General features: G+C 39.8%; 1 protein-coding gene across 9 annotated transcripts in view; it reads left to right on the top strand.

Moving 5' to 3' along the window:
* Positions 1–26,279, top strand: part of WNK2 (WNK lysine deficient protein kinase 2) — a 2,812,908-nt gene that overhangs the window by 717,432 nt on the left and 2,069,197 nt on the right. For all 9 annotated transcript variants that reach the window (XM_044078134.1, XM_044078133.1, XM_044078139.1 and 6 more), the window contains exon 2: positions 15,758–15,930. In XM_044078134.1, the coding sequence (XP_043934069.1) occupies positions 15,758–15,930 (173 nt within the window). The remainder of the gene's footprint in view (positions 1–15,757; positions 15,931–26,279) is intronic.

Here is a 26,279-nt window from a genome sequence, read left to right as displayed (position 1 = left end):
TACTACACCGTCTTTTGAGGAGGCTTTATCATCTTCCTCTTCTCCATCGAAGAAAAAGAAATCGTTGGCTCCAACCAGCCCGTCGGAACCGGCCACAAAGAAATCTCGTCAGGCTTCTCCATCGGCTCCACGGACTTCGAAGCCGAGGGTGGAGCGATCTGCCTCGATGCCTCTACCCTCGACTCCTCTGGCTTCGGAGCCGACGGCTAGAGCTTCAAGAGGCGGGTCACCTTCATCGGCTCCACTGCCTTCGGAGCCGATGAGAGTTGCCTGCTCAGACTCTTCCCCTTCGGCACCGAAGTCCACTTCGGCTCCGAGGGAAATTGCTATGGTTGTGGAGTCTCCCTCTGCACCGATATTTATCGAGACGATTCGGAGCCGGTCCTCCAGTCCTTCGGCACCGGTGGAGAAGTCGACTCAAACCCGTTCGATCTCTTCTCGGTCTTCGAGAATGTCTGATTCGGACATAGACAGGGTACTTCAAAGGCTGTTTCAGTCTCCAGTCTTCCAAAAGTTAGTTTCGGCTCCAGCCCAGTCGGCTCCGGAGCCGATTGTCCACCCTGTTGTCTTGGTTCCTCCTCCAACAGCCTCGGCACCATTGGAGTCGGTGCTGGTGGAGCCGATAGAGGTTTTCGGGTCGGCTCCGACCCTTACTCCAACCCCGCCCTTCGGGTCGGAGTTCGGTACACGGACCTCCTCGGTCGGCCCCGGGGGTGACGCTTCGGGACCGATATTTTCAGTTCTGAGCCTCAGTGCCGTCTACTGTTGTGGCCTCAGGGGTCGGACCTTCCCAGGATTCTGGGGGTCCGGCCTTCAGGGCCATGAGGAGTGCTTTGGCCAAATCTTCTTTGGCTACCTCCACCGTCTCTCCGGCACCTTCCCTTGGCACGGAGACTGGTTCCTTTGTTGTCCCCCTGTCTCAAGACAGCAGAGCCCTGGGGCCTGAGGTCACCCCCATTGGGGGTTCCCCCCTTCCTGGAGGTCCTTCCGAGGCTTTTTCGGAGGAACCTCCCAGGAAGAGACAGTGCAAGAGGAAGCACGTCGACTCCCCGGACGAGTCTCTCACCTCGGACACCGACCTCGATGATGTGGAGGGGTCCCCCAAGTCGTCCTCGGATGATGTCTCCTTTGCGGACATCTTAGAAATCCTGAAGCAACGAGGCGACTGGCAGTCCAAACCCCCTTCTGCTGAGGAGTCGGTATTCCTCAAGGCCTTCGGGGCTCAGCCCTCTGCCTCCTGGGTGTCTCCGCCCTTCGATGAGCTTCTAGATTTGATCTCTCGAAGGGCGTGGGAGCACCCAGATTCTGTGGAACCGGTGCCAGCTCGCCCTAATAAATTTCTTTCAGCCCCCCCGAAAAGGAATTCCTCTCTAAAGGTGTGGCTATAGATGCCCTGGTGGTGGCATCTGCTACCCAACAAGATGTGGCAGAGGCGCCTACGTTCATCCATCCTCCTAATAAAGAGTCTAGGAGCATGGATCAGTACGGGAAGCGCACCCTTACTTCAGCAGCCTTTACTTTAAGGTTTCTGAATTATCTGATGCACTTCACCAGACTTCAGAAGGATCTGGTCAAGGAACTTTCAGATACCCTCACTGGTAACCTACCTGAGCAGTTGGCCCAGACGGTTAGCTCTCAGCTAGCTACCTTATCATCATTATCGAACTCGTCCATGAGGCTCATTTCGTATGCAGCCGAGGGGGCGAGTAGAGTGGTGGGAACAGGTGTTGCTCTAAGGAGACAAGCCTGACTCCGCCTGTGTCACTTTGCGGAGGCCTTCAAGTCTTCCTTTGCCGACGCTCCCTTTGATGGGTCCTCTTTGTTTGGACCCAAGGTAAAGGACACCTTGACCCGCTGTGAACAAGAGGGTAAGACTTTGACTGCCGTAGGGGCACGCTTTTCCACTCCTTTCCGGCCTTATCCCAAGGCTAGAAGAGGGGGGAAAACGTAGTTCCGTAAATCTCAAAAGACTTACCCCTCACAGCAGGATGATTCCCCTTCTAGAGGCAGAGGAGGGGGAAATTTTTCAGGAAGACTCCGTCCCAGAGGCGGCAGAGGCCCCCGCAACACTGGAGACCGCGAGTCCTTTCGTGGCTCCTCAGCCTTCCAGCATCCCTGAAGGATTGCCCGACTGCGCCGCTCCGGAGCCAGTCAGGGGTCGTTTTTTCAGGCACCTAAAGGCCTGGGAGAATATCACTCAGGACAGATGGGTGCTCCGAATCATTGCCGGAGGTTACACCATCCCTTTTTCTCAGCCCCCCCCCACCATCCCGGAAAATCCTGGACCCACCACCCAGTCAACGGGATCTCGCAGCCATCGAAATCTCAAAGCTGCTTCAAAAAGGAGTCATCCAACCGGTCCCCGAAGACCAGACCGGATTAGGGACTTACTCAAGATTCTTTTTGGTGCCAAAAAAGACCGGGGACGTGAGGCCCATTTTGGATCTCAGCAAACTCAACCATTCTGTCAAGAAGTCCAAGTTCTGGATGGTCACCTTACAGTCCATTCTCCCGCTGCTGGAGGAAGGTGTTTGGATGTGCTCCATAGATCTCAAGGACGCCTATTATCACATCCTGATAGATCAGGCGTCCAGGAGACACTTGCGCTTCAGCCTGGGAGACAGTCATTTCCAGTTCCATGCACTGCCCTTTGGTCTCACCACAGCCCCCAGGGTGTTAACCAAATGTTTGGCGGTGGTGACTGCTCACCTGAGAAGTCTAGGATTCCAGGTGTTTCCATACCTAGACGACTGGCTCCTAACTGCCACCTCCAGGCGTCTACTCTTACAGAACCTAGCAGCCACTATATCTCTAGGCAACTCCCTAGGAATCACCTTCAATTGGGCAAAGTCTGTGTTGCTGCCATCTCAGCGCATACTGTTTATCGGAGTAGAGATAGATTCAAAGCAAATGCGGGTCTATCTTCCTACAGAGAGGATAGAAATATTACAGTCTCAAGTTCGAGCATTGCTCCTCAAACGCCGAGCCCCAGCCAGGATGGGTCCCTACAACTGTTAGGTTCCATGTCGGCCACCGTTCTCCTAGTTCCCTTGGCAAGATTGCATATGAGGATTCTCCAGTGGCTCCTGTCAGTCCAGTGGTCTTATCAGGATCTCCCTCTCAGTCACCTCATTCTGATCATGGAGACGTGCATACAGGACCTCCATTGGTGGCTTCTTTCCTCCAACCTGGATCAGGGGCGACCCTTCGTTCCACCACCCCCAGTGGCCACATTGACTATGGACGCCTCCCAGACGGGGTGGGGGGGACATTACCTGGGCAGGTCAGTCCAAGGCAAGTGGCACTCTGAGAGTTTCCTCCACATCAACATACTGGAAATGAGGGCGGTGCTTCTATCGCTACAAGCACTACACAGTTACCTCCCCCAGGGCATGATTGCCATTCAGTCCGACAACATGTCAGTAGTCTGTTACCTGAACAAGCAAGGAGGGACCAGGTCCTACCCCCTTTGCAGATAGGCCATGAAAGTATGGGATTGGGCAGTTGCAACCAAACGTTTTCTGGTAGCAACACACATTCCGGGGAGATCCAATGTGATAGCCGACAGACTGAGCAGAGCTATTCTCTCCCCTCACGAGTGGTCTCTGAACGGCAGAGTGGCAACTCAGATTTTCAGAAGATGGGGAACTCCTTGTTGCGACCTCTTTGCAACTCCTCTCAATACGAAATGCCAACAGTTCTTCTCTCTCACCCCAGTTCCGGGGGAGTTGCCCAAGGATGCCCTAGTCCAAGCTTGGCCCACCGGCCTACTGTACGCCTTTCCACCGGTTCCCCTTCTTCCCAGGGTGATCCAGAAGGCGATTCACTTGCAGAGCAAGATGATTTTAGTTGCCCCATACTGGCCTCGTCAAGTCTGGTTGCCCTTTCTTCGGAAATGTGCACTGGACGGTCCATGGTTCCTGTACCAGGTTCCAGACCTCTTGATCCACCAGTCGGGACAACTTCATCAGTCCCTTCACTTGTTGAGGTTAACAGCTTGGCTCCTCCTCTTCCGACCATAGTCAGGAACCATGTTTTGGACTCGGAAGTCATACATATCTTGTCCTCGGCCCACAAGACTTCGACTAAAAAAATGTATAACAGCAAATGGAAGAGATTCGCTATTTGGGCCCAACTCCGGGGATTAGATCCCATTACTGCCCCGGTGTCAGAAGTTTTTAGCTTCTTTATTCAATCAAGGTTCTTCGGTTTCTACCATCAAGGTTCAATTGGCAGCTATTTCTAATTTTCATGAAAGTATAGACCCACCCGAGCAACAAGTTGTGTAAAGCCTTCATGAAAGGTGCTGGGCTGCTACGACCTCCGATTTCTCATCCCGCTCCACCGTGGGATCTTAATTTCGTATTAGGTGCTTTGACCTCTTCCCCCTTCGAACCGGCAGCAACTTGTGACTTGAAATTTCTTTCTTGGAAGACTGCTTTTTTGGTGGCAATTACATCAGCCAGAAGAGTTTCGGAACTTCAAGCCCTATGTGTCAAACCACCGTACCTGTTTTTTCACAAGGATAGAGTATCCCTCAGGCCTAATCCATCCTTTGTTCCCAAGGTTTGTTCTAGTTTTTGTCTTCAACAGTCATTGGAACTTCCAGTTTTCTTCCCAAACTACTCAGACAGAGCGGAATACATCTTCCACTCATTGGATGTTTACAGGCAATTGCGTTTCTATTTAGATAGGATGCACCAAACACGGAAAACAGATCAGTTGTTTGTGTCCTTTTTGGACAATAAATTGGGCAAAGCCATCACGAAGGTCACTTTTGCCAAGTGGATCAGGGACTGTATCAGCCATACTTACTTCCTTTCTAATAAAGAGCTTACAACCTCAGTGAAAGCTCATTCTACAATGGCTATGGCTACTTCGACAGCCTTTCATTCTAAGCTTGCCATTAGTGACATTTGTGCTGCGGCTACCTGGTCCTCTCCTCACACATTTATTTCTCATTACAAATTGGACGTGGCATCTCGAGGGCGAGCTTCCTTTGGTTCCACAGTTCTCAGGAGTGTTTTCCAGTGAGCCACCCAGGAATCAGGTGCTAGGGACGCTGTCCCATCAGTACAGAATGTAGGCGAGATAGGATCACATAACATCTTTTAGTTATGTACTTACCATAACTTTAGATGTTTGGGATCCATCTCGCCTACATTCCTAATAACCCACCCTCCTTCCCCCTGCCTTGGAGATCAGAAGAGACCGGACGGTTCAAGTTTAGCCGTTTCATCTTGAAACACCTGGCAATATTATATCAACAGTCTATGTGTGTGTGCATGTGTGCGGACAAACAAGATCTGGGGAAGCTGTGGTGGTGCATCCTGGGATGTAGAATAGCTCAGCCAATAAGAGACTTCGCTCTATAGTATAGCGTGCCGAGTTGGAGCCGAGGATCGGCTCCGAACCCATCAGTACAGAATGTAGGCGAGATGGATCCCAAACATCTAAAGTTATGGTAAGTACATAACTAAAAGTTAACCTACCCCTCCTTACTTAACAAACTAAGGTACAAACCTCCCCTTATTGTTTGTTTGTGTCTTTCGGTTTTACCCGGTTAGGGGTCACCACAGCGGAACTCCGGTCTGCTAATGATTGGCAGTTGATTTTTACATACCAGCTTGCCAGACCTGACGCACAACCTTCAACAAAGGTACGCCCATTCACGCATGTCACCATGCAGAAGACGCTCTAGCTGAGAATCGAACCGGACAGCGTCTTACTGTGAGGCGACAATGCTACCGCAGCACCACCACCGCATACAAACCTCCCCCTATACTGTTCCTTTTTCCCCTGTGTTCTCACAAACTGTAACGCTATTTTTTCACACAGTCTTTCATTACTTTACCTACTTACCTCTGCTCTGCACTGTAGTGGCTGATACTTTTTCAGCTGGTCTCTCTCTTGCCCTTCTGCTCCATCCCGCTCCATTCGCCCTGCAGGCTCACTCTGCTGCCTACCCTACCCCCAATTCCCACCCACCCTCACTACTCTTACATTTACTCTCATCCTAAACATCTCTCCCCCTTTCACCAACCAGACCTTTACCCCACCCCTTCCTCTTAAATTCCCTCCCCACCAACCAATCCTCACACACCACTACTCCACCCCACCCTTCTGCCCTATCTGACTCTCTACATACCCCCTCCCACCTAAATCTCTTTACCACCCCCCTCTATCATTTCTAACAGACTACAACTACCATGCTCACTTTTCCTCCAAAAATCCTCACCCCTACATCTATCCTGATCCTCGGTCTACTTCCCCTATACCACGCCACCTCTTATACCAACCTCCCTTTACACCCATCACCTCTTCCTCCCCATCCCCATCTCTCAACTCACTTCCACAATATCTCTGCCTCCCTAGTACCCTCCCAACACATCCTTCTCTTAAAAGTAAAATTCTTCCCAATCACTACCAAATTCTACAAACCTAAACCCACTCTCTACTAACCACTCCTATCTAAGCACAAACCAAACAAACGTATTCTCCTTCCTTCTTACCTTTGCTTAGCTGGTGACATCCATCCCAATCCAGGACCAAACTTCTCTCCAACAAACCACCCCAGCACCAACAACAAATCCACCAATAAATACCTCAAATTCCTCACCATCAATGCCCAAAGCTTAAGAAATAAGGTAACCCTCTTTCAAGCATGGCTCAACCACAACTTACCTGACATTGTAGCCATGTCTGAAACCTGGCTAAAACCACACATAATTGACTCCGAATTCCTTCCCTCCAGATTCCAATCTCTCCGATCTGACCGCCTAAGTAAAGAGGTGATGGTGTGGCTCTAATCTACTCCAACCACTTATCTATTACTCCTTACCCTAATGCCATCCCTTCTTTTAATAACACTGAACATGTAACTAGCCTACTAAAAACAAACAGCCATAAAAGTATCTGCATCAATTCCCTCTATATTCCTCCTGGTAACAACACCAATACCTGGAAGATATCCTCTCCTGGACCTCCTCTAATACTAAACTTGAAACCTACATCTTGGGGGATGTAAATATTGACTGGCAAAAAATCATTAACCCTAATCCCACTATGTCAATCAATCTCTTCAACTTCACTCAACTTACCAACTCCATTACTAGGCCCAACAAAACCAGCCCCCCCCAGGCTCCATTCTAGACTAGATCCTAGTATCTCACCCTAACAAAGTCATAAAATCTGGTGTCATTCCTGACCCATTAGGAGACCACTGCCCTGCCTTCACCCATCGAGCTACACCCACTTTCACACACTCTCACCAGCTCATCCATACTCGTAACATCACTAACTTCAACCCTACTACTTTCTCTGACTCCCTTAAGCTTACTGACTGGAACCCACTAAAAATTATACCTCTAGACACAGCCATTGACTATTTCAACTCAACATTCTTAACTGTCCTTGACTCCAATAAGAACAAAAAGAGTTGAAGCAAAGGCCCCCATGGCTAACCAAAGACACCAAAAAGATTATGCTACAAAGAGACAAAACCTGGAAAGATTACCAACAAAATAAACAGCCAGAATTTTTACTTAAATACAAACAGCTGCAAAACCTAGCCAAAAAACAAGTCATTAAAGATAAAAAAAATCCCACTACATCAAACTCCAAATAAATCATGCAAAAAACCCCAAACAATTCTTGAACTCTATTAATCCCCTCCTTAGACCGGGTACCAAAAACAATCCCGGTCCTGACACTAGCAAATCTGACCATGAAATTGCTGAACTATTCAATACCTTTTTCACCTCTTCTATTGCTGAGGTAACTAAGACCTTCCCCAACAATAACATTCAACCCCTCTCTACTCAAACTTCCCCTCCCTCCTCTCCCCCACCCCTGCTTTCAAACTCAAACCCGTCTCCACCTACCTTATAAAAAAAACTTCTCTCCAAACTTGAGCCTTGCACCAATGCCCCCAACAGCATTCCTTCCTCCTCCTTAAAAATAGCCCTAGACAGTATTGCCCTCCCTATTAGCATCCTGATAAATAGATCACTACTTGAATCCTATGTACCAAAACTATGGCATTCTGCATTTATTCTTCCACTTCACAAGGGTGGTAAAAACTGTAACATCTCCAAATTTCTGCCCTATAGCTATCCTCTCCCCAATTTTAAACTTCTTGAAAAATGCATATACCTGCAGCTCATGCCATTCCTTACCAAACACCAGTTACTCTCTCCTACCCAACACAGCTTCCGCCCAGGAAACAGAACCAACACAGCCCTTCTCTCCTTCTTACACTCTATCAATTTAGCTTGTGACTCTGGTAACATAGTTTCCTCAGTTCTACTGGACTTATCTAAAGCTTTTGATACAATCTCCCATACCCATCTGTCAAATCTCAACCTCTCCCAAAAAACTTTTTCCTGGTTCTCCTGCTATCTTTCTGACAGGTCCCAAGCCGAGAAATGGGGCCAGGCCTCCTCCACTTTCATTCCCACCCCCACTGGAGTATCCCAAGGTTCCATACTTGGCCCATTGCTATTTAAAATCTTTATTAATGATTTCCACAAAGCCATGCCTAATACCAAAATTGTCCAATATGCAGACGATTCCACTTTGATCTGCTGCGCCTCTAACCTAACAGATCTCCAGTCTTTAACACAAACCGCCTTCTCTACCACCGAAAACTGGATGCTCCAAAATCACCTCGCACTAAATGCCAACAAAACTAAGATTCTTCTATTCTCTCCCTCAAAATCCACCATATTGATAAAATCTCAGTTCAAATTACCAGCCTTGACAACTCCATTATTGAGATCGTACCCTCCACCAAACTTCTTGGTGTCACCATCGATGACCACCTAAAATTCAACACTCACATCCAGCTAAACATCAAGAAAACCCACATAAAACTAGGTCTACTGTACAGAAACGACCACTTCCTCTCTCCCTCTGCCAGACAAACTCTGGCCATTACCTATCTCCTCCCCTCTCTTTTGTATGGCACTCCTCTGCTTTCTAATTTATCTTCCACTCTTACCTCCGAACTGGAAGTATGCTACAATAAAATCTCCAGATTCGCTACCAAAGCCAAATCCTCCTCTCATCACTGCACCTCCCTTCACTCTTTAAACTGGCTGGAACTCCCCAATCGACTTGACTTCCTCCAACTCACCACAGCTCACAAATTATTATTCCAACCTACTTGCTGACCTGTCACTATTTAATATTCTACAACCATATACCCCTCTCAGATCTACTCACCAAAACCCAATAACCGTCCAAAGACCCAAGTGCCCAGCTGGTCATCTTCTACTATCCTTTTCCCTAGCTGAAAAATGGAATGCTCTGCCCTCCACACTGAAGACCTGTGACAACCTTAACACCTTCAAAACTCAACTTCATTCCTACCTCTATCTACAGAGCGAATGTAACTGTACTCTCCATCTCATACCTCCCAAGCTGTCCCCTTCCTTTTCTCCTGGCTAACCCTCTCACCTTCCTAACTTCTCTCACATATATAGAATGTTTATGTAACTAAACAGTAACATCTAGTCATGATACTGTTATGCCTGACTTTCTCATGGACAAATCTATAATTTTTGTACTCTGCATTGAATGCTACCTGTTGATTGTAATGCAAATTTCTCTTTGTAATTCATTATGTAATGTAACGTTTGGAGCTTTTCTCCCCGGGCCTCCACTGAAAACGGGCTCCCCAAGCTCAGTGTGGACCTCCCCGGTCATCAAACTTGAATAAATAAATAAAATCAATGAAAAGCTTATGTTATAGGTGAATAAGGTAGTAAACAAATAAAAATAAGATTTACAGCAACTTGAGTAATTATAGTGCCAACAGGATGTTCCTATGGCAATAGATGGGATCCAAAGTACGAGAGAAGCTTCTACTGCTATAAGTTTGGATTACATTATTTTTATGGATTCAGAACAAAGATCTTTTCTTTTACCTATAAAACAGTTATTTATGAGAGACCACAGCCTGAAACAAGTGTTAATTTTGACAACATCTCAGGCAATGATATAAAGATGACAGGAATAATGCCAGCTCTAAACACAGAGGTTGCCAGCAACAAATCAGAATCAATCTGACTTAATAGAGTAAATGATATCAAGTATATCGGATATTGCTGAAGTTTTGCCTACTTTTAGTATTTTGTCCCAAATGAGAATAATACTGATGCATTTTTGAGTAGTGTAATGCTGCCAGCCCAGCTAGCTGGAATTTTGTAAATAATTCTGTCATTTGTTAATATTCCTATGATTTATACAGAACTGTATGCTATGTAATAAGCTTCAAGAATGTAACCACAGTGTACCCTACTGGAAAAGAACAGAAATGTATATAATCTATATACCTGTGCAAATGTATATTTTAATAATAGAAGCTGGAACATATAGAGTTAACTTGCAAAACTTCAAGAAAATAAGTTGGAATCAAAATGTTTTATGATTGTGTTATCTCTGAGTCAGTGCAGCAAACAGACACAATGTCTAGAATTATAAGTTTTTCTATTGTCTTGAAAGTAATTTTAATTACTATATTTAAAATGTAAAGTGTTTTATTGCTCCTAGCAGCTGCACATCTGAGATATGTACTTCTCACATAGAGATGATAAAATTCTATTGGTATCTGTTAGCCTGGGAACTGAAGGCAGGTGACAGAGTGATGTCTTCCAAGTTGACCCAGCAGTAATGTTTGATAGTAACTTACGAACTCTCTCAGAGAAAGACTTTGCATTTTGTATCTTGTCTTGGACCTAGAAACATCCATTCATCATCATCTGCATATGCCTTGCTTTCTAAGTAAGTCTAGGGTACAGTAATTTCTCTTGGATATATAGGAATATAGTAAATATTAGTTTAGATGTTTTCTGTATTTATTTGAGACTGTCCTGCAGTGTTGTTTTAAGATATTTCATGTGATTCTGAACTCTGCAGTTACTGTGTTGAATGAGTATTGTGTTGTTCTTTTATTATTTATTATTAAATATATTTAAACCTATCTTTGTGGCTGATGTTTGTGAGACATATTTAAGCTCTTGGCGTACTTGCATACATATTTGGTGACACTGTACAGGCCACTCCTAAATAACTTTAGTCTTGGTAACACTTGGCATTTGGATTATAGTAACATTTCACAGTAGGATTGGTCACCCTTTGTAAGGGCCTTTAAGTAGCTGATATGTAGGGGTTGGTGGCAGTAATAACTACCTTATAGTCTGGGCAGAAGGGGGCATAGCTAGTAAACTTGTGCCAGCCTTCCCCAGGTGTGTGTGTGTGTCAGCTACTTGAGTAGGGACACAAAGCACTGGTTGGACAGAGAGGGTGCTGGAGGTTTTGGCTTGACCCCTTAGCTGAGATCTTAACCCTATAGCTGTGCCGCTGGGGAGTCTTATTGGGGATCTAATGAAAGAGGGAGATGACAATATAGGAATGAGGTCTGATACCCCACAGTAATTCAAAGGTGATATTATAGGAAGTAGAACTGATACCCTATAGTCATTCATAGGTGACACTACAGGTACTAGACAGGGTACCCCACAGGAATTCATTGCTGAGACTATAGGAACTATATCACCAGTCCCCACAGTAATTCATATGCAAGACTATAGGAACTAGACTTGGTACCATACAGTAATTCATAGGTGAGACTGCAGGAGCTAGGCCCTGTATCCAGCAATAATTCACAAATAAGATTATTTGCACAAGTCCCTGTTCTCTGATTCATAGATGAGACTATAGGAACTAGAACCCTGTAACCTGTAATGATTTATAGATGATACTATAGGAACTATACCCAGTAACCCAAAGTAATTCATAGGTGTAGCTATAGGACTGTACCTGTACCTAACAGTGATTCATAGGTGAGATTGTAGGAACTGTACCCAGCACATTGTAGTAATTAATAGGTGAGACTATTGGAACTATACCTGGTACACCCCTCAGTAGTTTATAGGTGAACCTACAGGAACACCACCCAGTATGTAACAGTAATTCATGGATGAGACTGCAGGAATCTACCCAATGCCACAGCAATTCTTACAAGAGACTATAGCAACTAAACCTGATAACCTACAGTAATTCTTACATGACACTGTAGGAACTAGACTGATACCCCACAGTAATTCATATGTGACACTACAGGAACTGTGCCTGGTACCACAGTAATTCATACGCAAGACTATAGGAACTAGACCTGAAACCCCACAGTAATTCATACATGACACTACAGGAACTAGACCTGATACCCCACAGTAATTCATACCTGAGACTATAGAAACTAGACCCGATACCCCACAGTAATTCATAGGTGAGACTATAGGAACTAGACCTGATTACCACACAGTAATTCATACATGACACTATACGAATTGGACCTGATACCCCACAGTAATTCATAGGTGAGACTATAGGAACTAGACCCGATAACCTACAGTAATTCATAGGTGAGACTATAGGAACTAGACCTGATACCACACAGTAATTCATAGGTGAGACTATAGGAACTAGACCTGATACCACACAGTAATTCATAGGTGAGACTATAGGAACTAGACCCGATAACCTACAGTAATTCATAGGTGAGAATATAGGAACTCAACCTGATACCACACAGTAATTCATAGGTGAGACTATAGGAACTAGACCTGATTCCACACAGTAATTCATATGTGACACTGTAGGAACTGGACCTGATTCCCCACAGTAATTCATAGGTGAGTTATAGAAACTAGATCTGATACCGCACAGTAATTCATACGTGAGGCTATAGGAACTAGACCTGATACTCCACAGTAATTCATATGTGACACTGTAGGAACTGGACCTGATACCCCACAGTAATTCATGCTTGACACTATAGGAACTGGGCCTGATACCCCACAGTAATTCATAGGTGAGTCTATAGAAACTAGACCTAATACAGCACAGTAATTCATACGTGACACTATAGGAACTGGACCTGATACCCCACAGTAATTCATAGGTGAGTCTATAGACATGATACCCGACAGTAATTCATATGTGAGGCTATAGGAACTAGACCTGATACCCCACAGTAATTCATAGACGAGACTATAGGAACTGGACCTGATACCTCCCAGTAATTCTTAGGTGAGACTGTAGGAACTATATACCCAGTACCTGATAGTAATTCGTAGGTAAAACTGCAAGAATGAGACCCAGTAGTCTGCAGGAAGTAATAGTGATGTTACCCTTTTTTGTCTTTGATAATTATGTCCCTTTTTCTTGACTGTAACATTGATTTCATTCCTGCAAATAGCTTGTCATATTGTGAAATTAAGGAGGTTGTGGACATTGCATGAGATGGGAAATTGGTACATATTGTCGGTTGTGGTAGTATGTGCATCAGTGTGAGGAAAATAGTGAGTTCCAAGCTATACAGTGGGAGGCATAGAGAATGTAATGTAAGGTAGGTACTTATGACATGAAAATATTGAGAACTGTCTATAAAGAATATATCTTTAAATTAACAAATGCATACCCCATTCATGCCTGTTAAGTAGCAAAAGTCAAGTGACAGAAAACCATTGAGAGGCTGATAACATAAGTTTGTTTGCATCTTAATATATTGCATCTTAATATACCAGATCTGTTATACCAGACACCTTCTTCATTTCGAATGTTGTAGTGAGCGTGCTATTCTCAGGAAGTATATTTATCCTAAAGAGCCTTTTTTAAATCATTCAAAGAAAAGGGAACCAGTTGTCTAATAACATATATAGGGATATATTTATCATTTAAAGTTTGATGTTTATGGGAATAACTTTAAAATATGTGATCATTGTGAAATTTCTCTTACCTTAGAGTCTGTATTCCAGATTGGATAATGTTAGCAGTGTGCTATCTTGATATAGGTTAACAGAGGTCAACAGGGCTTTTTGTATTCCTTATACCCCCTCTTGTGAAAGCAATCCTTTACACTGTGAATAAATTGATCTAAGGGAGGACTATTGGTGACAGTGGACACCATCATTTAATGCCACAGTGGATTGGATCCTTAGGTTGTGTGAAGTTCTAGATCCAACTTTAACACAGCCAGATGGTCTAGAATATAGTTTAAGAATATGTCTACACCATCCATGGAAAAGGAAATTCTTATAAATATTAGAGCATATATGACATTTTACTGATCCAGCTGTTAGACACTGTGATTGTATAGCATGAAGTATTTTATTTTTTGAATACTTTTTTTTTTTAAACCATGGCAATCAATTAAAATTGAAATAGTACATGAAATAGGAACATTATTTATTAACCTTGCATGGTAATTAGCATTTTGTATTAATGTAACATAGTTGAGTAGCTTATTACTAATAAGTTGGGGATTAGAATATATATTAAATTTTAGACTATTTTATGATTTATAAATGTTACACTTATTTAAGGATGCATTTGTTATTGGATATATATCAAGTGAAGGATAGAAAATTAATGCATACAGGATAAGAAAGCAGATAACTTTACTAAAAGGTGCTGAGATATAATCTACCTATTTAACTTGTCACCATAATGTCATAATTGTATTCAACACACACATTGTGTACAGGTGAGTTAAATGAATTGTATTATTTGTAGTTGCCGCACTGGTAATGTTTTGTGTAATTTAATTCATAAATACATTGTTTATCAAGAAGAGATGACCATTTAATTAGCACCTTTGCTGTTATGTTTTGCTTCCTTGCTATATTTCATTTAGATTTATAGATGGCACAAAGTATTCCACAGATTCATAGATTAGTACTAGGCTAACTGTCCTTTACATGCCAGTTTAAGTCCAGCCAATTACCCCATGTGAGAATTAAACCTTAACCATTATGTCAACCTCCTGCCAGCATCCCTGTTATGGGGGGGGTGTCTCCAGTGGCACTTTATTGGTAGCTATGAGTGAGATACAAAGTGAAAATGGTGCTTTCATTATTGTTGCTTATCCTAAAACAAAAAGAAAGGAGATAATGAGCATAAATTAGAGATTTTTATCCAGAATGCCTCCCAGAATATTTGTGTCTTGGGACATCTGCATACTATATACATCCACAATGCTTTATGAGGTTATAAAAATCTCCAGCAAGTTGAGTCTGGTAGTAAACTTTGGTTGTGCATATTTGCAGCTGTGTGGAATTTGATGCATACATTTCCAGGAGAAAATGTGGTAAATTGGGGACGATATAGTTCTCCTTGGCGTTTTCAAGATGTCATGATGTTTTACAGGTGTAATGTTTGTAGCTTGCTTAGCAAGGATGGTCTGTCTGTGATCTTAAGCTGTTTGTAAAATTGTTGATATTAAGTAAGCATAAAATGCTGAGTACCCTATTTTGTGGCTCATAAGGTTTTATTTATTTATTTTTTAGGCAAGGTTAATTGAATAAAAGGGGAGTCTAATGATTGTTATTTGATCATTAAATTGGGTTGCAAAGATGGATAATAACTGATAGTAATGTAGGACTTGGTTAGGTAAAAGTATAACATGTATTATTTTAAACTGACATTTAAGATTTGTAAGTGGTCACATAACCAAAATATTCTAAACACATTTAGTCATTGCATTTGCAGAATTCTTTGTAAAACCAGTACCAGATTTATACATTCGTTTTAGGAGGATAGTGTTCAAGGTGAATCTTTTTGGAATGGCAGGCAGTGCTGCATTTTGAACTTAACTATCTCCATTGTTTGGCCAAATATTCATTTTTTACAAGATTTAGTTGTTTATATATAAACTGAACTGAGTAAATTAATATTTTCTCTTCTGTTTTAGGATCGTAAACTCACCAAACTTGAAAGACAGCGATTCAAAGAAGAAGCAGAAATGCTCAAAGGCCTTCAGCATCCAAATATCGTTCGCTTTTATGATTCCTGGGAAATGACACTTAAAGGGAAAAAATGTATTGTGTTAGTTACAGAACTGATGACATCTGGGACTCTTAAAACGTAAGTGTTAATCAGATATTTCCAGTCAGTAGCATAGCTAGAGTGGTACAAAGGTGGCAGCCACACCAAGTGGAAAGTGTTAAGGGAGATAATTGGCAAATGCCAATTTATCTTCAGTGTAGTGCATTGCCAGCATACAGAAATAAATACTGCTATTGCATTTGTGGTCATGGTCAGAAGTGGCTAGTGCTGCATGTGTGGTATTAAACTGTTAAAAGGAAAGAAGCATTTGTGTTTTTAAAAAAATAATCATGTTAGCATTCTTTTTATGGCATAAATTGTAACAACCAGTTGCTCTAGTTTAAAAAGTTAAGCCCACAATCTAAGGGAACAGAGGACTTATTTTTTTATTTAATCCTATACTTATAGGTGAAAGGGTGAGGCACCAGATTGGTGAGGCACCAGATTGGGGAATAGCACCAGGGGCAAGAATAGATAGCTATACTTTTGTTTGCAATGATTCAAAAAGCCTACAAGGGCTATTTTGGTAACATTGTGTGTTCTGTTCCATAACCATCTGTGCTGTTTTACCATAAAGCAATTAGAACAGACAGAAAAAGGGGAAATTTTAAATTGCTTAATGCATCTATTATTATTTAGTGAGTATGAAGCAGAAATAAACAGCATAATGTATTACTTGCAGATGCAGCCATCTTTTTGTAATAGGGCACGAAATCTGGTAGAGTAAAATTTTAGTTTTCTAGGGATAAATTTGTCAGCAAGTCCTATAGCAGAGGTCATGATTCATTTGCAAAATGGGTTTGAAAGATGGGAAAATTCCAGTAGGTTTAAGATTGCAAACTGTGTTCAACATTGTGCTGAAGTAGCCATTGTTGATATAAAAGGTCATATTTTGTACCATTCTTAGTTAAATATCTGCTATCTTAAACCACTTGATAAAACCAGTGAAAAGGGGTGTCCTTGCTTGTCTTGACTATAATGACCAGTAGAAGTTTTAACCCGAGATAGCAGTGGTATTATATTTGAAAGACTGTAAAATGTTGGATAATCATTAACTGCTCACGTGACCAGAATCTGCAAGCATTTTTATTTATTTTTTAACTCCTTCTCCTCCTGTCAATCACATGACAGTCTATTAGGTCTTAAAGCCCCCACTTCATCACTATTTAGGGAGACCTCTTGGCACCTTATCAGGCTGTCCTGGACCAATAACTTTAATGGATGCAGTGGCTGGTTTCTCAGGAAGAAGAGACCATATACACATGCCTTCTACACTGTAATGGTCTGGGTTCATAATTATTTAAATGGCTGACTGCACAAGCTGCAGGTCATCAGTTTTTTTTAATGACTTCTGAAGCTACTAAGCTCCAGTTGTATGGAATGTGGTGGGGAGGATGAACATTGTGTGCATCCCAGCATGCATCATTTATCTACTTTGAGCAAACATACACATAGACTGTGACATGGTGGCAGTGCTCAATGTATTTTGTCAGTCTCCAGACTTCTCCTAGGATAAGAAAACAGTCTGTTATCCACTTTTTGTTCTTTCTGTTTGACTTTTCCAATGATTCTCTCATTCCTGTTCTGCAGAAGAACACCTTACCCATACTGTACCATGCTATAAATTGGTAACAAGGAGGCTTTACTAAGCTCTGAGGCCACCCTTTGTCTCAGATCACACATACGAAGTCCCCATATATTTGCTATATTTGACTAGTTTTATTTTAATACCGTCTAACAATTGTTTTCATTTAAGTTATATAGCAGAGCATTCCATTTATTTACCATTATGTCCAGGTACCAGTCTAATATCTATGTTACTTCAGCTTGAGGTTGTAGCCTTATTACTTCATACACCTCTTTGTGCTGGGACTCTCTTTTGGTCCACGTATTGAAATATTTTATAGGTTCATAGGTAGGTACTAGGCTATCTGCCCGAGGGCATTTATAAGCCTAGCCAGAGCATGTCAGCTTTCGCCACCCCATTGATTAATTAACTGACCCTCTGTCAAGAAGAGCCAATGAAGTGATCCCAGGGGTGTATTTTCTGTTACCCATCCACTCATCAAGGTTTCTCTTGAAGAGTGTTAGTGAGTGGCTCTGCCTAATGTAGTTAGGAATTTTGTTCCAAAGCATGGGGGAGTCTCTGTGACAGGAATCTATCCCTCCAGCATGTTCTATTTATTGTTGTGGCAAGGTTTAGCTCTCTAGAGTGCGTGGCTCGCAGTGACTTGGATTTCTTTAGGTGGAGCATGTCCATCAATTCTGAGTTGGACATGGCTTTGTAAGTCAGGCAGAGATCACCTCTGATTAAGCGATATGCGACTGAGTACAGCTGGAGTTTTTCCAGTCGGGCTGCATAGGACATATGTTTGAGGCCAGTAATCCTCTTGGTGTGGGACTTTTGTGATCTTTCCAGCTGTTGGAAGTATCTTGTGAGGTACATCCCAAATGGGGCATTGTACTCTATGATGGGTCTGATGAGTGACAAGTAGAGAGGCACTATAACCTCTTTATTTCTAGATGCAAACCCTTTATTAATTAGATGGGCTACATAGAAGGATTTCCTAACTACTTTGGCAATATGATTGCCAAAGCAGAGATTACTATCTACCTGGGTCCCCAGATCTCTTATTACCTCCCCTGTATTAAGGGGGCTGCCACCTATGTGGTAATTCATGGGTGTTTTGTTTTTCCCAAACAGGATGACCATGCATTTTTTGGCATTTAGCTTGAGACCATGACTTTGACACCAGGTATCCATCTCAGTAAGGCCCTTTTGGAAAATGTCCATGTCAGCCGCAGAGTCAATTATGGCTCCCAGTTTGCAGGACCAAGCCTTGTGGGACACCACTTGTGACTGGTTTCGAGTCGGACTTGGAGCCCGCTATTCTTACCATGTGAGTTCTGTCTGTAAGCCAGTTGGCAACCCATCTCGTGAAGTAGGGGTTTACGTTCAGGCTGGTGAGTTTTTCTATAATTCCCGAGTGGGGAATGGTGTCAAAAGCCTTGGCGAGGTCAAGGTAGGCTGTGTGAACTACCTTCCCCTCATCTGTGGTCTTGGTGACTGTCTCGAAGAAGTCAACCAGGTTTAGTAGGCATGATCTGCTCTTAACAAAGCCGAACTGGGTCGGATCAAGTGTTTGGAGGTTCCCAGTGTCTTTGTTAATGAGTTCCATGATAATGCGCAACATAGCCTTGCAGACCAGGCTAGTCAAGGCTTATGGGGTGATAGTTACCAGGGTCAGTTGTGGCCCCTGGTTTTGTTGTGGCATGCTTTATATTTCAAAATTAAATATCTGCTATGTCTTCTACATCAAACAAAATAAAGATCAATGCCTTTCATGACAGTTTTTGCCATATATGTATGTGTATATATATATATATATATATATATATATATATATATATATATATATGGAATAATTATTTTTTGAATGTGTTCTGTACTCTAACAATGATATGTTGTCCAGGTGCTATTCCAGTATTTCAGTTTAGGCCGCCTTAGGTTTTTAGCTGTGGGATAGGTAAATATTTATCTTTTGATTTAATATATTTGAGCAGTTAATAAATAGTCCTTGTACTTTTGTTGCATTATATTAACTAGACATTGTGAATAGTTAAAACATGAGTACTTGTTACTGTTATTGAGACTAACACTTTCAGAATGTAACTTTTGCATATGCATATTTGCAGGTTTTCCAAAATGTAGTACTTTCACTTTGATCATATTGATCAAAAATGTTAATAGACCTGAACCATCAAGTTATTCTAACTTTCTTTATGGAGCATCACTGTCTTTGCAACTCAAAGTATGCTTGTTCTACATCAGATGACTGTTTATTTTTTTTACCTGCAATTTGTTTACAAGGTAGGACAATTGCTGTCATAATATAGATATTGAAATATAGTACAATAAGCAAAGGTGATGTAGTACAAGTGCAAATACAATTGGGGAATATACAGTGGTAATATGCATAAATAGCACATACCTTCTGAAGAATCGTAGCTTGTTTAGAATACAAATACCTACAGACAGTTTTTAATTGCTATACATAAATACATCTAGTGAGCTAGTGGATAGCAGCAGATAGTTTTAATGAAGTTTACAATACTCTGTGTGCACAGAGAGAGAAGTACAGCACTTTTAGCCAGAATCATGAAAGCAGGTGTCCTTGTTGAATGAATATCTATATATGGAAACGGTTTTGAATAATTCCAATATGTCATTATTTCTGCCATTGTTGGAGGTGATTCTGTAGTGCATGTCAGACTGGAGAAGGCTTGTTCTCCTATTGCTCTTTTGAATTTAGAACAGGATAGGGCAAGAATGTTCTGGATATTTTTTATTCAATAGGTTTGTTTCCTAGTAAAAATAAATATTTTATGTGGGAGACTGCTCAAGAACAACAATTAAGATGCAAAAAATTTATTTGGGCTGCCAGTTAGAGATTGTCTTCCCTTTCAAGGATTGATATCAGAGTATAGGCATAGAGAAAGACATGGGGTGGCCCTAAATGAAAGACCAGTACTAGTAGAGTTTTTAGTAGAATCTAGAAAAGAAGGCGCCATTATAAAAGGAATAGAGCATATAAAATACTGCATGGTAACTATAAGAATCAATCAAATGAGGTTAGAAAGGATTGGGAAGAGAGATGAATAAGCAATTCACAAAGAAACAGTAGGAATATATATGCATGTTTCCCAAATATGCAACAAAATCTAGAAGATTTAGGATTATTGTTTGGAAATGTTTACATTGATAATTTATACCCCAAGTAGACTCCAGATAATTTTTCCACAGTTAGACAGCAAATACTGGAGGTGTGATGGGGAAGAAAGAGGTAATTGGGAACATATTTTCTGGGCCTGCGATGAGTTGGCAGACTTTGATTCCCTGTGATATGTACTGTCGGAGATGGTAGTTGGGCAGATTTTTGTGACTGGGGAGATTATTTTTCTGAGCTATAATACAGAATCGGAATTGCCTAGACATGGTAAGGCCTTGCTGTGTGTAATTATGGCAGCTGCCAAAAAAGCAATTACTAGAAAATGGAAATTAAAATCTAAACCAACTTTACTAGAAGTAGTGAATATAGTAACAGAGATAAAAACAACTGAAACCGCGATCTTTAGAAAAGGGCAGGAGCAATCTACATAGGAAAAAATGGGAATTGTGGGAACAGTGCATACAGGGGAGGAAGGAGGTTTAAAAGAAGGCAGGACTTAAATGAGCCCATGTAATGTTTGACTGAAAATAATTGGGTAGATAATAAGTGAGGCATAATATTTGCAACTGGGAGTGTATCGGTATGATATGTGATGTAAAATGCTTGCAACTAGGATTGTGTCAGTGTAGTTTGTTTTCATTTATATAAATGCACGATTGCCTATGTTGTAAGTAATATTTTAATAAAGTTGTCTCTTTAAATTTTTCAATTCCTGCCATTTTTTATGTAATGTTGCTTAGGTTATATGATATATTTGATTACTTTTATATAAATGTAAATTTGCATATGTTACAAGTGATAATTTAATAAATGTGTTTAAAAAAAATATAAGCAATTTTGAACATTGTACTATAGAGCAAAGTGGCCTTGTGTGTAAATAACCATTTGAAGCTTTTTAGTAGGTTGCAGTGATGCATGCCTACCCATTTTACAGCAGTTAGTTTGTGACTTTTAACCATGTCATTTGTAAGTAAAATTAAAAAGTATCTACCAAGCACTGATCCCTGTGGAATTTGTCTGACTAGAAGAAAAAATTTCCCTAGTGTGATCCAGATGTCTTAATCATCATAATCTTGACTGTAACCATTCCTAGTTTCCACCTGCAAAAAGGTTTAGTCCATAATGCAATATTTTTTATCCTATAGTTTATTGTCCACACAATCGAATGCCTTACTGAACTGATAAACCACATCAACTTGATTCCTGTATTTTGGAGAGAGAACACTAAAGTGTTTTTGTTGAACACTCCCCTTATGTATAGACTAGTCAACATTTTTAAACCACATGATATCTAGATTGGCCCAATAAATATTGTATTTGCCATATATGTAAAATTCATAGTTGCATAATTTATATTTATTCATTTATTTTTATATATTTATTTATATATCCATCCTTTGAGTTAGTTCTACTAAGCTACTGACCTCTCTTCACGAAAAATTCAGAGAGATTTATACTATTAGGAAAAATTTGGCCAGGGCATTGGAGAGCTTCCCCTACTCGATACCACACTCATGGTCCATATGGCTGACAATCGTGAACATGCATACGTTTCATTCCCAGCACAGTGGCAGCTGGGAAAACATTGCAGAATGGAGGAGAGTGAATGCAGAACTGAGGAGAATGCTGGTTCACAAACACTTTAGAGAAACAGATGGAGGGTATTATGTTAGTTTCACAGGATATGTTTCAAGTGGAGCTGTTTAATTCCGCAATAGTGGAGATGCAGCAGCAAGAAGATATAGTTATAACTCACCAGTTGGGAGGGTTGCAGGAATGATGTATTGGCAGATTTATTGGATGAGAAGGAAACTCATAGTGGAAACAATTTGCCCTTGGGTGAAGCAGTGGAAGAAAATTTGAGAGGAAGAGGAGAGAGAAACTGAGAATTTCATTTGCAGATGTAGTAAAGAAAAGGAGGAGAAAAAAGTGAAAGTAAGAAAAGAGAGATGTTGGAGAAGCAGAAATTAATTGTACGCATACAGGGTAAAGAAGACAAACCACTGGACAGGTATTGAAGTATAGGACACGGTTATTGTACTATTATGTACAAAAGCTCAAGATTTAAGAGCATTTGTTTTGATAAAGAAAAGAGACTTATTGTGACATTTTTTTTAAATGTCTATGGGACTAGAGACTTTTTTGGAAAGATTTGAAAAATAGTAGTGTATCCTGATAGAGACTGTTAAAGGACATTTATTAAAGAATTTTTATTCAGAAATGAAAAGTATTATAAAAGTAGTAGATAACAAGGATTTATGTACTGAGGCTTGGGATTGCAACGTTTATATTGAAATAGAAAATTATTCACATTCCCAGCATGATAAGTGTACAAGGAAATGGAGCTGCTGTTTGACATTGGGGGCAACCAAAAATGTTATTTTTGGGAAAAGAGGGTTATTTTGTTGGTAACTGTGACAAAAAATGTTATAGATGTGGGAATTATGGTCATGATGGCAGAAAATGTGAAAGTAATAAATCTGAATAAGCAGAATATGTAAGGGAAGGGAGAGAAAGAACAAAAAATAGATGAGAATAACAAAAAGGAATCTGAGTTACAAGAAAATAATCAGATTGAACATGTAGCAACACTTTCTGAGGAAATACAAGATTTAGAAACAAAAGGTGAGTTAGAATTGCCATCAGATGTTAGTGAAGATAGAGATATTGATTGGAAAGTAATTGAGAACAACTCTGGGGAAAGAGTGAAGGATAGGAGAAGAAAGATACACAATATATGTATAAAAGTTAAAAAGGAATTGATACATTAATTACATTTAGATTAAGAAGAGGAGAAGCAAATCTTAGGATTTTATCAATTAATGTGAATAGTATTAAAAGTTAGAAGAATAACTGTTTTGGAATGGTGTAATAAATGTGAGATAGATATTGTACTGTTAGAAGATGTTAGAAGCTTAACAAAAGAAGAAAGGTTACAATTAGGAGAATTTGTGGAGAGGGGTGTATAATTTGGAATCTGGGAGAAGAGACTTGCTCAGATGTTGCAGTAGTATATACTATAAGAATTCCCATATTAGATTATACTCTAGATTCGAAAGACTAACTGTTGTAGATTTTAGATGGGAGAAGAAATAAAGCAATGTATGCATATGTATCATCTAAAGAAAGAGAAAAAATATTTAGAGAGATATTTTGTTTATAATCAGTATAGATATAATTGCAGGGAACTTTGTGATTTGAGAGAGGAAAAGTAAAAAAGCTGGAAAAAGAATAATGAATGAAATTATGAGTTGTGGAAATATAATATTAGGGAATGTAAATAGTTATACATATAGGAGGGGAAATAATTAATCAAAGATTGGCTATTTAGTAGTTTCTGAAAGTACAAAGATTGTGATAGAAGAAGCAGTACTGACAGAATTTTCAGATTGTATGGCTATATGGATAGAAATGGAAAATAAGCGCATTAAAATTGGAAAAGGAATGAGAAATAATGGAATGAAAATAGTAAGGAGGCTGTACTTCCTTTATGGAAAGAGCATTTATTTATGAGAGATTGAATATTAACCACCATTCTGTCCAATCAATATAACAAAGAAAAATATAAATCATTATTTAAAATAGGAACATGTATTACGATAAAATGTAAAACAAGAATATGTAAGGAGTTGCAAGATAAAATGGTAGAAACTTTCGAGAGATGAAAATGTTTATTATATAAAAGAGGAAGAGATATAAAGGGAATCGAGAAAATAAAGGGATTATTGTATAAGCAAAGATATTTTTGCAAGGAAAAAAGTTGCTCCTTATTTGAATGGAAAAATTTAAAGAAGAAAGTAATATAATAAGAGATGATAAATAAAAGGGAAGTGGTGAAACAGAAATTATGAAAGTTATAGTACAGTTTGACTGTGCGTAAGCTAGAGTTAAATGGTGTAAATTAATGGAATGTTAATTTACTGAAGATATAAATAGAGAATTAGATAAACAGATTGCTATAATGGAATTTGGTATAATGAATAAAGTAAATATTGATTCTGCAGCAGGTATAGATGTAATAAGTTATTTAATGTATAAGAATTTGGAATTATGGCAAAAAGTATTTATATTTGTATTAAATGAATGGTTAAAATATGGTATTTGTTATACACACGTATGTAATGGTAGTATGAAATTTATATGGAAAAAAAAAAGAAAAGGCAGAAATCATTGTTGGCCAGTTGTATTGAATAATACAAATTATAAAATATTTATGAAAATAATACAAACAAGAATAGAAAATAAGATAGTGTTGGAGGATAGTATATATGATGTTAAAGGATGAGGAGGTCCGGAAATATTAATGATAGAGATATAGATTATATCAAAAAAAGAGAAAAGATATTAAAAAGGGATATAAATAAAGCTTTCAGTACAATAGATCACAATATATTATGGACAATTATGGAAGGTTATAATATGAGTAAACAGTTACAAGACATAATTGTCAGTATATAGGAATAGTAAAGTTAAATTTTTGATAAATGGTTGGCTAAGTGAAAAAGTAGAAATTAATAGGGAATTAAAACAAGGATGTCCAGTAGTGGGTAGTATTTTATTCATGATAGTTATGAACTGTATGGTAAAAAAAAATGAAGACATGAGGGAGGCAAAGTACATGCAGAATGAAGGTATTGCATGTCCAATTATTATGTCTTATGCAGATATCCTCTTGACTAAAGATAGTAAAATGATGAAACAAGCAATTTCTAGAATATATGATTATTTGCAGAATATAGGAATGTCATCGAATAGTAGGAAAAGTAGAGGATTTGGTACAAAAAAAGTATTTAAAGGGAATTAAATTTGTATTGGAAGGTATATCTGCTTTGGGAATAAATATTTGGGTCTATAAAGGTAGTTGAGGAACAATGAATAAAAATGTTACAGGAATTGAGAGCTTAGTTTAATATGGAGTAGATATTGATTATCATATAGAAAGAAAATACACTTGATAAATTCCATATGGATGGGAAGAATAGCATATATGTTAAGTATACATATGATGTCAACAGATATGGAAAATTAATTTAATTGATATTTACATTTATTTGGGGTTCTAGATTCAACCCAGTAAGAGGAGAAGGAGTATTGTGTATGGCTAGGGATGGTGGGGGATTACACTTACTGAACCCTATATTTTATGGAGCATCTTTACATTTGTATAGGGTATTAAAATGGGTAAATGGAAATGAAAATGATTTCTTAAAAACTGTTTAAGATCAAATATAATAGAGAATGGAATTTAATAAGGTTGAATAAGAGGAAAAGAGAATGCGGAAATAATTATAAAGACAAAATAAGGTTGTGGAAATTTAAGAAAATATGGAAAATAATAGGAGACTATGGTGTAAAAATATAATAGAAAATTGTTAACCTATGGAAATGTTTGACATTAGAGAGTATTAAAGCTATGAAGCAAAGAAATGCATGGTGTATGAAAAATAAGGAGTGTCAGGATTTTTTATGGATATTACAAATTAATGGATTGCCAGTGAAAGGAAAAATGCGTTATAAAAATAGATGAGAACGTGTGTCTTTTTTGTAATGAATTAGGGACTACAGATCACGTATTTCTGACTTGTAAAAGAGTTCAAAATGTATGAGAAAAGTTAATAGAAAAAAATATTGAATAAGTTTCAATACTATAAACAACTG

The sequence above is a fragment of the Protopterus annectens genome, chromosome 7.part0 (assembly GCF_019279795.1).
Source record: "Protopterus annectens isolate FY-2018-M chromosome 7.part0, PAN1.0, whole genome shotgun sequence".
NCBI lineage: Eukaryota > Metazoa > Chordata > Ceratodontiformes > Protopteridae > Protopterus > Protopterus annectens.
Note: the sequence above shows the minus strand (reverse complement) of the source record. Positions and strands in the feature narration are given on the sequence as shown.